The sequence below is a fragment of the Rhincodon typus genome, chromosome 4 (assembly GCF_021869965.1).
Source record: "Rhincodon typus isolate 14 chromosome 4, sRhiTyp1.1, whole genome shotgun sequence".
In the NCBI taxonomy this organism is placed as follows: domain Eukaryota; kingdom Metazoa; phylum Chordata; class Chondrichthyes; order Orectolobiformes; family Rhincodontidae; genus Rhincodon; species Rhincodon typus.
In genome coordinates this window covers 119,482,568-119,497,940 of record NC_063335.1, presented here as the reverse complement: position 1 = coordinate 119,497,940, position 15,373 = coordinate 119,482,568, and the positions used below count along the sequence as shown (strand labels likewise).

General features: G+C 43.9%; 1 protein-coding gene across 1 annotated transcript in view; it reads left to right on the top strand.

Moving 5' to 3' along the window:
* The first annotated feature begins 1,561 nt into the window (after positions 1 to 1,561).
* laptm4b (lysosomal protein transmembrane 4 beta) overlaps positions 1,562 to 15,373 on the top strand; it is an 18,701-nt gene continuing 4,889 nt past the window's right edge. The window contains exon 1 of the mRNA XM_048596223.1: positions 1,562 to 1,782. Within this exon, the coding sequence (XP_048452180.1) occupies positions 1,684 to 1,782 (99 nt within the window). The 5' untranslated portion in view covers positions 1,562 to 1,683. The remainder of the gene's footprint in view (positions 1,783 to 15,373) is intronic.

Sequence of the window (15,373 nt, the reverse complement as noted above, 5' to 3'; positions counted from 1 at the left end):
GGTCAAACGTGGAAATGAAAAAGGATTGGGTTTGGATAACATTTTAATTCGTGAGATTTGATCAAGAGTTTGTTTACAACACAGTGATGATAGTACCAAGGCAATGTAAATAGATAGTCACAAGTTCAGATCCCAAAATGGCGGATGGTGGAATTTAAATTGAATTTGTATAAGACATATCTGAAATATCAAATAAAGGCAAAATCCTGCAGATGCTGGAAATCTGAAACAAAACACAGATAATGCTGGAGAAACCCAGCAGCTCTGGCAGTATCGGTGGAGAGACAGACACAGACTTCACATTTTGAGTCCGGTATGACTCTCCTTCAAGACTTCTGTTCTTCTTCAGAAGGTCGGTTCTGAAGGAGGTTCACACCAGATTCAAAACGTTAACTCTGTTTCTCTCTCCACACATACTGCTGAGTTTCTCCAGCATTCTCTGTGTTCGTACCTGAGGTATCAATTTAGTTTCAGTATGTTCACCGTGGAACCATCAGTGATTTTTGTGAAAGAAAATCCATTGATGTCCTTTAGGGAAGGAAATCTGCCATCGTTACCTGGCCTGGCCTACATCTGACTCCAGACCCACAGCAATGACTCTTAGTTCCCCTCAGAAATGGCCCTAGCAAGCCACTCAGTACAAGGGGCAATTCAGGGGATGGGCAACAAATGCTGGATTTGCCAGTGAGACCCATGACAAAATATTGAGGGAAAACAAATACTATGGCCTTTGGAAAGAAAGTAGGTTGGGGGAATGGAAGTAAACTGAGTATAATATTCACAGAGGGAGAGTTTTGTATAATTGCTGGATTTCCTGGCCTGACTTTGCAGCTTAGATTGCAGGAGTGTGTGTGTGTATTTGTGTGTGTGTGTGTTTGTGTGTGTGTGTGTGTGTGTGTGTTTGTGTGTGTGTGTGCGTATGTGTGTGTGTGTGTCTGTGTATGTGTGTTTGTGTGTGTGTGTGTCTGTGTATGTGTGTTTGTGTGTTTGTGTGTGTGTGTTTGTGTGTGTGTCTGTGTATGTGTGTTTGTGTGTGTGTGTGTTTCTGTGTGTGTGTTTGTGTGTTTGTGTGTGCGTGTGTGTGAGTGTGTGTGTGCGCATGTGTGTGCGCACGTGTGTGAGTGTGTGTATGCACGTGCATGTGTGAGTGCATGCGTGTGTGTGTGTGACAGTGTGTGTGTGTGACTGTGTATGTGTGTGTGACAGTGTGTGTGACTGTGTGTGTGTGTGTGTGAGAGTGCATGTGTGTGTGTGTGAGTATGTGTGTGCGTGTGCACACATGCATGTGTGAGTATGTGTGTGCGTGTGTGTGTGTGTGTATGTGTGACAGTGTGTGTGTGTATGTGTGTATGTGTGTATGTGTGTGTGTGACAGTGTATGTGTGTGTTTGTGTGTGTGTATGTGTGTGTGTGCCTGTGTCTGTGTGTGTGAGTGTGTGTGTGTGTGTGTGAGGGGAGAGAGAGGGTTAAATCCTGTCCATCTGTTCCAGGATGTATTGAGAGAGTCTGTGAGCAGGATCAGTGACAGGATCGCAGTGCAGCTTCTGTTAGTTTTACTGCAAGAGAGAAACAGACGCCTCAGCGTTTCCAGCCCGGGGCTGACAGAAGTCCCGTTTTTGTTGGATTTTTCCAGTATTGTTTCATCATTTCTTTTTCCCTCTGCTGGTGTGGCTTGGCAGGAGTCATGAGGACGGAGTCTTGTTTTGGAAGCTGGTATTCCAGCCGCTGCTGTTTTTGTTGTCATGTCCGTACAGGGACAATCATTCTGGGAACATGGTACATGGTGAGTGTTTGCACTGGGGACAGTGTTGGGGGGGTGGGGGTGGATGGGGGAGTGGGGTGATGGTGGAATGGTTGGATATTGGGGGAGGTGGTGCGAGGGATTGAGGGGAGCAAACGAGGGATTGAGGGAAGTGAGTGAGGGAGCCAGCAGTGGCGCTGAGGGAGGGTGAGGGGTCAGCGAGGAGGGGCGGGAGGAGAGGAGTGTGTCTGTGTGTGAGGGAGCTTGGGCAGTGAGGGAGCGTTCGGGGTGCAGGAGAGTGAGGGATGAGGAGGAGAGTGAGGGATGAGGAGGAGAGTGAGGGAGGCGGAGGAGGAAAGTGAGGGAGAGGGAAGAGAGTGAGGGGTGAAGAAGAGAGTGAGGGATGAGGTGGAGAGTGAGGGAGGAGGAGGAGAGTGAGGGATGTGGAGGATGAGAGTGAGGGAAAGGGAGGAGGAGGAGAGGGAGGGAAGAGGAGGAGAGGGAGGAGGAGGAGAGTGGGGATGAGGAGGAGGAGAGTGAGGGAAAGGGAGGAGAGTGAGGGAGGAGGAGGAGAGGGAGGAGAGGGAGGGAGGAGGAGGAGGAGAGTGAGGGATGAGGAGGAGGACAGTGAGGGAAGAGCAGAAAGTGAGGGAGGAGGTGAAGAGATGGAGGAGGATGGGAGTGAGGGAAGAGGACGAAGTGAGGGAGAGGGAGGAAAGTGATGGAGGGGGAAGAGACTGAGGGAGGGTGGAAGAGAGTGAGGGATGAGGAGGAGAGGTAGGGAGGAGGAAAGTGAGGGAGGTGGAAGAGAGTAACAGGGAAGGGACAGAAGCAGAATAGATGAGTGAGGGGCAAGGATAGTCAGTGAGGAAGAAGGACAGTGAGGGAGAGTGGGGAGAGTGAGGGAAAGTGCAGGAGGAAATGAGTGAAGGGCCAGGAGGAAGGGAGATGGTCTCCTTGTTATGTCAGGGGCTGTCAGAGCAATCTGAGTGCCCATCCTAATCCCTATGGACCCCAGGGGAGTCCTCTCTCACCTGGGTGTAACAGTTAGGCAAATAGACAGGAAGTTACTACATGTTTTGGGCCCCAGTTCTGCCTGGGAATAGGTCACATTGCCCCAGGGAAAGCCCCCTCATTATTTCATACAATGAATTACCTTTCAAATGGAAATTTAACCTGTCAAAAGCAGCATTGTCATTGGCCTTGGGAGGGTGTTTGTGGAACTGTGTAACCTTCACACGGCTTTATATCCCCAGAGTTAAGATAATACTTCAGACTAGATGCTCTTCTAAGCTCCTGCTTGAGTCACTGAACATTCAGCAATATTTAGCAAATAGGTCAGATGAATATTAAAGGTGCAATAATATTTTTAATTCATTCACGGGATCTGGGCATCGCTGGCTAGGCCAGCATTTATTGCCCATCCCTACTTGCCCAGAGGGCAGTTTAGGAGTCAATTAAATCGCTGTGGGTCTGGAGTCACATGTAGGCCAGACCAGGTAAGGAAATTGAAACCCTTGGAATAAAAGTGCATTTAGAAAATGTTCATTTAATAAGGACCCAGGTATTTTACAACATGTGGTAATCCTGCTTCACAGAATCCAACATAAATAAATCCAACTTCTCACTAAAAAAAAGCAACATTTAAAAATAAATCCTGAAAAAGATGTGGGTGAGAGACGCAGCGTTGGAGTTGAGTTTCCTGTGGTTTATCCAGCAAGTGGATTAATTTGTTCAAATGTTTTTAGCCTTGCTGTGTCCTCCTGTTTGTGAATAAAAGTACAAGGCAATGGAGTATTTTATGTATATTTACACAGGCTATGTTTTCAGTCACTGGTTGCTTTGAAGTCTGTTTGATAACCATCTCATCATGCTTCATCGAACACGGAATCTGGTTAAACAAATCCGAGACAGTTTGATTTATCAAACAAGACAGGTACTTGTTACTTGATACCAGGTTTATTCACAGAATACAACATTACAGATCTCTGCCTCTGACTGACTAACAGCCTAGTGCCTCACCAAAGGGAATGGAGTATAAAAATAGAGAGGCTTTGCTAAAACTATTCGAGACACTAATCAGACTGTAGTTGCTGGAAAAGCTCAGCAGGTCTTGCAGCATCTGTGGAGAAAAAAATCAGAGTTAACGTTTCAGGTCAGGTTCTGTCATCATATTTTAAAGGCACCACGCACTCTTCACCCCTATCATTTTACAAACATCAATATTTGTAAAAACACCAAATTCTAATGTCCTGCCTTCCAATCCACAAGTATTCTGGGTTATAGGGGGATGGGTCTGGATGGGATGCTCCAAGGGTCGGCATGGACTTGTTGGGCTGAAGGGCCTGTTTCCACACTGTAGGGATCCTATGAAATTCTATTCTACCCAGCTTCGCAAGACTGGAAACGGAGTCTTCGGTCCAACTCATCCATGCTGACAAGATTTAGTCCCATTTGACCATTATCCCTCTAAACCCTTCATACTTAAATAGTTCTTAGACGCTCACAAATCAAGAGACACAACGATAGTGGGAAGGTAATGCTGAGGTTGCAAATCAGCCACAATCTTATTGAGGCTTGAGTGGCCAAATGGCCAACTGTTACCTTATTTTTGAATTCTTGTAGATAACCAAGTTTCTTAAACATGCTAACGAGCAGTTCTGATCAAGTACTAAAGCACATTCTTCAAATGCCTTGATATTTTTACATGCAAACAACTAATTTACAGAAATATACACTTTATGCAAATGGCATTGTGTGTCTGTCTACAGCACATGGACTGCAGCAGTTAAAGATAGCAGCTCACCATCACCTTCTCAAGGGGCAACAGGGACAGGCAATAAATACAGGCCCAGCCAACAATGGTTTGAGAAGGCAGCTCACCACCACATTCTGAAGGGCAGCTAAGGACAGGCAATAAATGCTGGTCCAGCCAATGATGCCCATGTCCCATGAGTGAATAAATAATACAAAAATGAGTAGCCTTTTTTAACCTGGGAAACATCCCAAGATGTTATCAAGTATTAAGAAATAAAATTTGACATTGAGTCACATCAAGAGATTCTCGGGTCAGGTAACTACAAAGATTAGTGAAAGAGGAAGCTTTTTTAGGAGGGGAGAGAGAGGCAGAGAGGATTACAAGAGAAATTCCAGAGCTTAGGGCCTCAGCAGTTGTAGATTCAACCATCAATGGTGAAACAATGGAAATTGTGAATGTGTAAGGAACTAAAAGATGCAGAACTCTCTGGGGGTTACAGAGAACAGGGAAATCGGATTTCAGAACTGGAGTCTTACCAGACTGGGGGTCCAATGTAGTTCAACAAAGAGAATGGGTGAATGAAACTCACAGTGAATTCAGATATATGGAGCAGAGTTTTGAGTGAGGTTAGTACCATATCAGCAAAACATTGCAAATTATTCAGTTGGCATTATAAGAATGTAAAAGCTGAAGGTAGGAAACGCTATAAATACCCAGTCGATCAAACAACATCTGATGAGAGAATGAACAGATTTACTTTGCTAATACACAGAAACATAGAAAATAGGAGCAAAAGCAGGCCATTCAGCCCTTTGAGCCTGCTCCACCATTCAATAGGATCATGGCTGATCATCCAACTCAGTCCCCTGCCTCCACTTCCCCCACCCCCCCGTAATTTGAACCCTTTGGCCCTAAGAACTATATCTAACTCCTTCTTGAAAACAATCAATGTTTTGCTTTCTGTGGCAGAGAATTCCACAGGCTCCCCCGCTCTCTGGCTGAAGACATTTCTCCTCATCTCAGTTCTGCATGGCCCACCCCGTATCCTCAGACTGTGACCCCCGGTTCTAGACTCCCCAATTACTCAGAACATCCTTCCTGGGTTTACCCCTGTCTAGTCCTGTTAGAATTTTACAGGTTTTGTATGAGATCTCCTCAGTCTTCTAAACTCCAGTGACTATAATCCTGACTGATGCAGTCTCTCTTCATAGATCAGTCCTGCCATCCCACACTATACTGATTTCCACATTCAGATTATGAAATTTCCTTATGCAGCATTGTTTAGGATTGAGAAGACAGAGACAGGCCTTTCGGCCCAACTGATTCATACTGGTATTTCTACACCACCTGACCCTTCTCCCAACTTGTTTCATCTCAGCCCATCAACAACTCCTAGCCATTTCTCTCTCAATGGTTTCTCCTCATTGGTTCCTCTCAGCAATGCTGACTGACCTATTTTGTATCTCTCGCACTTTCTGTCATCCTTCTTGATTTCGAGCATCTGTAGCATTTTGCTCTTTCACTCATAGGAAGAAGATGAATGCTTCTTTTTCCTATGGTGAAATGCCACAATATTCAGAGAAGCTTTTCGCTCCTAATCTGGTCATTTAGCACAGGTCAAAGGAAGACTGGCAGGTCTTTCAATGTTGGAAACTTTGCAACATGAGCTACAATTGTATTGGAACTGTGGACAACTAGAACTCGATCTGGGAGGGAGACTACATTCATTACTCCATATCTATTACCGCCTTGTATCTGGAGATTGTTCTTCAACAATAAACATAGTTGCCCGTTAATTTGAAAAAGAGCGGAGAGATAATTTTGCCAGTAATATGGGAACAGTTACTTAACTCTGCCATAATATATTGATCTGTGGATAAATCACGCAGGGATTATAATTAATCAATAATAAAAGATTATTTTCATTTTTTCAGAAACCCCGCAAACCTTGGCAAGATATCCAAAACACATGAAGGAGGCAATAAAATAGTCATGTTTCCTTCAACTTCATAACAGCTAATTCTGTCTTTGATGCACCATTCCATATAACCATTTGTGAATTGCTTTGTTGCTATATATTGTTGATAGAAACATTGAAACATAGAAAATAGGAGCAAGAGTAGGCCATTCAGCCCTTCCAGACTGCTCCACCATTCAATATAATCATGGATGATCATTCAACTCAGTCCCTTGTTCCCACTTTCTCCCCATACCTTTTGATCCCTTTGACCCCAGTAACTGTATCTGACTGCGATCTTATACAATACTATCACCTAGAAGGACAAGGTCAGCTGATACATGGGAACACACCAACCGCTGAAAGTTCCTCTCCAAGCCGCTCCTTCATTCCTTCAGCATCTCTGAGTCAAAATTCTGGAATTCTCTGTCTAAGGGCATTGTGGGTGTACTTACAGTATATGGACTGCAACAGTTCAAGAGAAAACAGCTCACCACCACCTTCTCAAGGGCAACTAGGGATGGCCAATAAATGCCGGGCCCAGCCAGTGATGGCCACGTCCCACAAATGAATAGAAAATGTTGTAGCAACAATCTATTATTAAGCTGAGCCGCTGGCTGGTGCTTTGGCAAAGTTGCCCTTGTTTTTAGCCAAGCAAAATAATTGCATCTTAATATAGCGAAATGACCTTACAGTGGACTTTTTTTTTTGTTGATAATTACAATAGCTTTTTGGGTCATGTATTTCGAACACATTAATTGTATTTGTCAGTTTATGAGCATGCAAACATGCAAATTAGGAGCAGGAATAGACCATTCATCCCTTTGAGCTTGCTTTGCCATTTGATAGCATCATGGCTAAATTGCTTGTAGCCTCATTCCACATTCTCCCTATCGCCCCTCACTGTGACTCCCTTGTCAGCCAAAAACCTGTTTATTTCTGCCTTACAAATATTCAAAGACAGTGCCACCACTGGGATCAGAGTCTAAAAGACTCAAAATACTCTGAGAGAAAATATTCTCTTCATGTCCCTCTTAAATGGGTGACCCGTTGTTTTCAAACTGTGTCTTCTAGGTCTGGTCTCTCCTAAAAGGGGAAACGTCCTCTCAGCATTCACTCTGTCAAGTCCTTGTAGGTCTCAATATGATCACTTCTCAATCTTTTAAAGGGTAGATACAGGCCCAACCTGTCCAGTCTTTCCTTATTAGTAACACCCCAACCCCTAGCACCATCCCAAGAACCTTCTCTGAACTACCTCCAATGAATTAAGGGTAGATAAAGATAAACTATCTTTACTGGTTGGGGATTCTTGATCTAGGGACATAGTCAGTAAATGATGGCCAGACCAAACAGAAGAGATGTTAGGAAGCACTTCTACACACAAAGGGTGAGAGAGATTTGGAACTCTCTTTCACAAATGACAATTGGTGCTGAATCAGTTGTAGTTTTAAATCTAGGCTAATTTTTTTTTGAACAACAACAGCCAATTCTGAAGGAGGGTCACCAAAACATTAACTCCGCTTTCCTTCCACAGATGCTGTCAGACCTGCTGAACTTTTCCAGTGATTTCTAATTTTGTTTCTGATTTCCAGCATCACCAGTTCTTCGTTTTTTTTGTATGGATAATTTTTTTGTTAAGCAAAGGTGTTCTGGGATATGGGCCAAAGGAGTTAGGGCACAGATCTTATTGAATAGTGGAACAGGCTGAGGGGGTGAATGGTCTACTCTTATTCCTGTGTTCTTATAATTTCTTGAGAAAGGAGATCAACATTCTACGCAGTATTCCAGATATAGTTCCATTGATGTCCTGTACAATTTGGATCATCATTGTAGATGCTGACATTCCTACTCCATCTCGAGATGTCAAAACTGTTGTGGTGAGGGGAGAATATTTGGCTCCTCAGTCCTGTTCCTTATTAAATTAGATCAGAGTTGATTTGTATTTCAATTGCAATGAGACACATTGGTTCCCAATCCCTTCATGCCCTCACCTGGCACAAATTTTTCACTGTCAACTGACTAATTTGCTCCTCTATCCTCAGTCTGATTCCCTTTTCTTCAGTTTTGGGGCCAGAGCACGACCCTACAATTTGGAATTCGATCTCCAAAATTTTCCACATGCCTCACCCTCTTAACCAATGAATAGGTAAATCCCCAAAGCCTGTCTGCTACCTACAAGGCTCAAGTCAGGAGTGTGATGGAATACTCTCCACTTGCCTGGATAGATGCAGCTCCAACATCACTCAAAAAGCTTGACACCATCCAGGACAAAGCAGCACAGCCAGTGCAATGGTATTTGCACAAACACACAAACACTAACACACACACACACACACACACACACATACACACACTCACACACACACACACACACACAGAGACACACACAGACACACACACTCTCACACACACACACACACACTCTCACACACAGAGACACACACACACACTCTCACACACACAAACACACACACACACACACACACACTCTCTCAACACAGAGACGCACACACACACACACACACTCTCTCACACACAGAAACACACACACACACTCACGCATGCACACACCATACACACACACACCCCATACTCACAGTCACACCCATACACACACACACACACCCCATACTCACACCCCACACACACACACACACCACCTACTCTCACATCCACACCCACACCTACACCTCTATAGACACCCACATGCGTACTTACATTTACACACACACCTAAACCCACACCTCAGCATAAATCTACACTGACATCCATTCCTCTATACACACACCCAGTCTCAGAAGGTTGAGAGTCTTTAGAATTAATTTCCACAAAAGGCCTTGGATGTTGAGTCTTTACATTTTTTAAAGGCAGAAGTAAATAGATTCTTGATTCCCAATTATCGGCGATATACAGGAATGTTGAGTTGAGGTTAAAATCAGATGAGCCACGATCTTGTTGAATGGTGAAACAGACCCGAGGGGCTGAATAACTTACTCTTGTTCCCAGTTTGTATGAAATCCTGTCACTAAACACCTCGATTTCTCCAAATCATTGCTGTTCAACCTGCAAAAGGCCATTACATCTATAATATCTGAAACTAGCCAATGTGTGCACTTGAAATTTCTCTTTTCCACATGGAACCCTATCCGATGTTGTCCCACCATCTCCATTCATTTGCAAACCCACAAATCGATTTCTTTGAGTATGATGAATTCTGAATGGTAATGTGGAGCGATTGATTTTGTGGTTCCAGACACACACAGTTGTGTCTCTCATTTCTCTTTCCTATAGTTATGTTGTAACCTCACCACCACAACATTGTACTGGGATTTCCAGACTCTTTACTTTCCGTCTGGAACAAATGGTCAATTTGGGAAATTACAACAACTATTCTTATGTGAACAATATGCTAAAAAAACCCCAAAATATTCGCAAGTTCTAAAGTACTTCATCCTGATTAAATTGTTAGAGCAAACATTTATGGTAATGGAGACTCTTGAAGCTGTAGCCAGAATGAAAAATGTTACACTGCATCATCGTCCAGTAAAATGAATGTATGCTGGTAGCTTTTTACACAAGGTTCAGCACCATTCTGGGCTCCTCAGACACTGAAGCAGTCCATGTCCAAATGCAGCAAGACTTGGATAGCATCCAGGCTTGGATTGACAAGAGGCAAGTAACATTGTGTTACACAAATGCCAGGCAATAACCATCTCTAACAAGAAAGAATCTAACCATCACCTGTTAACATTCAATGCATCATCATCACTCTATCCCCATTATCAATATCCTGGGGGCTTACTATTGACCAGAAACTGAACTGGACTCGCCATATAAATGCAAACAGCAGATCAGAGGCTAGGAATACTGCTGCGAGCAGCTCACTTCCTGACTCTCTATGGCACAACTCAGGAGTGTGATGGAATACTCCCCACTTGCCTGGATGGGTGCAGCTCCAACAACACTTAAGAAGCTTGACACCATCCAGAACAAAGAAGTCTATTTGATTGGTACAACATCCATAATCATCCATCACCAACACTCAGCAGCAGCAGTGTGTACTATCTACAAGATGCACTGCAGATCCTCAGACAGCACCTTCCAAACCCATGACCACTTCCATCTGGAAGGACAAGCACAGTCGATGCATTGGAACACCACCACTTGCAAATGGCCCTCGAAGCCACTCACTATCCTGACATAGAAACATATCGCTGTTCTTTCAGTGTCACTGGGTCAAAATCCTGGAATTCCCTCCCTAAGAGCATTATGGGTCTACCTACTGCACATGGACTGCAGCGGTTCAAGAAGGCAGTTCACCCCCACCTTCTCAAGGGTAGCTAGGGATATGTAATACATATTGGCCTATTCAGTGTCACCCACTTTGCACAAAACAACAAAATTAAGGAAAAAATACTACTCTTGCCCGTTGTGATTGCTGGGAATCTACTCTTGTTCACCTCTCCTTGAAAAGTTTCCAACAGGATCAGCAATGTATTTATGGAGGTTTTATTCTTGTTAACCACCCAATGGGCATCCTGGGAACATTACCAGTATTGATACTGAGCCACATCAGGTAACATTGGCTCAACTCACTGAAAGCTACATCAAACAGGTCAGTTTTAAGCAGTGCCTTTAATGAGGGCAGAGAAGTGGAGAGGCAAGACAGAACATAGGGTCAGTCAAGGCAGCTGAAAACTTGTGGCAATGGCAGTCGATTTAATGTGGCAACTGCAGGGGCTGTAATTGTAAAATGAAAATTGTAAATGAAAATATCTTGAAAGATCGTAGAGTGTAAGACATGCATTAGTGGGCCATGTAAACGAAAGTCACTGTAGTTGGTTAATGTGGAGGGGTGAGAGATGATTTCGAGATGATAATTTTTGCACTAACTTGCTGTAATAAAACGATAGTCCAGATCCAAAAGTTGAATTTCTAAATTGGAGAATGGCCAATTTTGTTGCTATCAGGCAAGAACTTTTAAAGGTTGATTGGGGGGAGCGGATGTTTGCAGGTAAAGAGACGGCTGGAAAATGGGAAGCCTTCAAAAATGAGATAATGAGAGTCTAGAGACAGTGTGTTCCTGTTAGGATGAAGGGCCAGGTTGGTAGGTGTAGGGAATGCTGAATAACTAGAGAAAATGAGGTTTTGGTTAAGAGTAAGAAGGAAGCAAATGTTAAAAATAGATAACAGAGATCGATTGAATCCCTAGAGGAGTATAAAGGCAGTGGAAGTATATATAAGAGAGAAATCAGGAGGACAAAAAGACGACATAAGACAGCTTTGGCAAATAGGATTAAGGAGAATCCAAAGGGATTCTACAAATACATTAAGGAAAAAAGAGGAACTAGGGAGAGAATAGGGCCCCTTAAAGATCAGCAAGGCTGCATATGTGTGGAACCGCAGGAGATAGGAGAGATACTAAATGAATATTTTGCATCAGTGTTTCCTGTGGACAAGGATATGGAAGATGGAGAATGTGGGAAAATAAATAGCAACATCTTGAAAAATGTGCATATTACAGAAGTGGTGGTGCTGGATAGCTTAAAATGCATAAAGGAGGATAAATCCCCAGGACCTGATCGGGTGTACCCTAGATCTCTGTGGGAAGCCAGGGAAGTGAATGCTGGGCCCCTTGCTGAGATATTGGTATCATTGATGGCCACAGGGGAGGTGCTGGAAGACTGGAGGTTGGCTAACGTGGTGCCACTAGTTAAGAAATGTGGTAAGGAAAAACCAGGGAGCTATAGATCAGTGAGCCTGACATCGATGGTGGGCAGGTTGTTGGAGGGAATCCTGAAGAACAGGATTTACATGTATTTGGAAAGGCAAGGACTGATTAAGGATAGTCAAAATGACTGTGCGTGGGAAATCATGTCTCACTAACTTGATTGAGTTTTTTGAAGAAGTAATGAAGAGGATTGATGAGGGCAGTGCAGTGGATGTAATCTATATGGACTTCAGTAAGGCATTCGAATAGGTTCCTTCTGCTAGACTGGTTAGCAAGGTTAGATCACATGGAATAGAGGGAGAACTAGTCATTTGGATACAGAACTGGCTCGAAGGTAGAAGACAGGGGGTGGTGGTGGAGGGTTGTTTTTCAGACGGGAGGCCTGTGACCAGTGGTGTGCCACAAGGGTCCACTGCTTTTTGTCATTTATATAAATGATTTGGATGTGAATATAGAAGGGATGGTTAGTAAGTTTGCAGGTGACACCAAAATTGGAGATGTAGTGGACGGCAAAGAAGATTATCTCAGAGTACAACGGGATCTTGATTAGATGGGCCAATGGGCCGAGGCGTGTCAGATGGAGTTTAATTTAGATAAATGTGAGGTGCTGCACTTTAGAAAGACAAATCAGGGCAGGACTTATACACTTAATAATAAAGTCCTGGGGAGTGCTGCTGAACAAAGAGACCTTGGAGTGCAAGTTCATAGTTCCTTGAAAGTGGATTCACAGGTAAATAAGCAGGCGTTTGCTATGCTTGCCTTTGATTGGTCAATGCATTGAGTACAGGAGTTGGGAGGTCATGTTGCAGCTGTACAGGACATTGGTTCAGCCGTGTTTGGAATACAGCATGCAATTCTGTTCTTCCTGCTATAGGAAAGATGTGAAACTTGAAAGGGTTCAAGAAAGATTTATTAGGATGTTTCGAGGGTTGGAGGGTTTGAACTATAGGGAGAGGATTAATTGGCTGGATTTGTTTTCCCTGGAGCGTCAGAGGCTGAGGGGTGACCTTATAGAAGTTTGTAAAATCATGGGACCATGGAGAGGGTAAATAGACAAGATGTTTTCCCCAGGGTGGGGGAGTCCAAAACTAGAGAGCATAGGTTTAAGATGAGAGTGGAAAGGTTTAAAAAAAACCTAAGGGGCAACATTTTCACACAGAGGGTAGTGCATGTATGGAATGAACTGCCAGAGGAAGTGGTGGAGGCTGGTACAATTACAACATTTAAAAAGCCATCCTGATGGGTATATGAATAGGAAGAATTTAGAAGCATAGGGGCCAAATGCTGTCAAACGGGACTAGATTAATTTGGGATATCTGTCAGCATGGACGAGATGGACCGAAGGGTCTGCTTCAGTGTACATCTCTATGACTCTATGACTATGTGCGGTAATTCAGTTGAAATCTGATATTTGAGGGACACAGTTTTGCCATTTGCATCAACGCCTATGAAAAAACAGCTTTGCATTAACAGATGTGACAGCGTAATTGCAGACTTAATTACATTTAATGTGTTTTGTATTTAGCTTCAGTGGAGAGAATGTTTGCTCTCTAAGATGGATGTTAATTGTTCTGAAAACTACTGTATTTATGTTACAGTGGAGAGACTGGACAATTAATAAGACAATTAACATTCCAGATTGGACAGATGGGAAAGTCTGACATCATGTGGCTAATGTCTTACAGTTACTACTGTCCTGTAACATAATCGAAATCATGGCTGGGCAGCACGTAATAATTGTGATGGTGGAGTAGTGATAAACTCACTGGGCACATGATCCTGAGGTTGACACTGTGAGGGCATGAGTTCAAATCCCATCCACGACAGCTGGTGGTATTTTAAATTCAATTAAATCTGAAGCAGAATATAGGAACCATTTATTCATCATCATAAAATCTGAGCTGGTTCACAATGTCCTCTTGGGAAGGGAATCTGCTGTCCTTACTTGGTCTGGTCTCCATGTAACTCCAGACCAACAGCAAGCCTCTCGGTTTAGGAGAACTTATGGGTAAGCAATGAATACTGGCCTTACCAGTGATGCCCACTTCCCATAAAAGAATAAATAAAACATTTGTGGACATGGTAACAGAGAAAATAGGAGGAGAAGTAGGCCATTCAGCCCTTTGAGTTTGTTGTCCAAATCAATATGATCATGGCTGATCAACCAACTCAATCTCCTGTTCCCTGTTTCTCCCCATACCCTTTGATCCCCTTAGCCCCAAGAACTATATCTAACTACTTCTTGAAAACGTTCAAGTTTTGACCTTAACCACTTTCAGTGGTAGAGCATTCCACAGACTCCCCACTCTCTGGGTGAAGACATTTCTCCTCATCTCAGTCCTAAATGCCCTACCCCATATCCTTAGACTGTGACCCCTGGCTCTGGACTCCTTGGGAACATCATTCCTGTGTTTTTCCTGTCTAATCCTGTTGGAATTTTATAGGTTTCTGAGATGCCGCTCATTCTTCCAAACGCCAATGAATATTCCTAACCAATCCAGTCTCTCTTCATAGGTCAGTCCTGCCATTCCCAGGGAACAGTTTTGGTAAAACTTCCCTCAAGAATCAGAAATTCTTTCCTCAGATAAGGAGACCCCAACTGTACACAATAGTCCAGGTGTGGTCTCACCAAGGCCCTGTAAAATTGCATCCTGAAAAAGACCCCTTTATTCCTATTCCCTGCCTTCTGCCAGTCAGTCAATCCTCTATCAATGCCAATACCTTGCCCTTAATGCCATGGACTCTAACCTTATTTAGCCGCCTCCTGTGTGGAATCTTGTCAAAGGCTGTCTGAACATCCAAATAGATCATATGCACTGGCTCTCTGTCTAACTTGTTTGTTCCATCCTGAAAGAATTCTAACAGGTTTGTCAGGCATGACCTCCCCTTGACGAAACTATGCTGACTCAGCCCTATTTTACCGTGGCAAGGGGAGGAAACAAATCCTGGGGCGTAGGGGAGGGAGGGCTAGTCCTGGGGAGTAGGGGAGGGAGGAGGAAACAAGTCCTGGGGAGTAGGGAAGGGGGGAGCTAGTCCGGGGGAGGAGGGGAGGGGGGAGCAAGTCCTGGGGAGTAGGGGAGGTGGAGCTAATCTTGGGGAGTAGGGGAGGGGGAGCTAGTCTTGGGGAGTAGGGGAGGGGGAACAAGTCCTGGGGAGTAGGGGAGGGGGGAGCAAGTCCTGGGAAGTA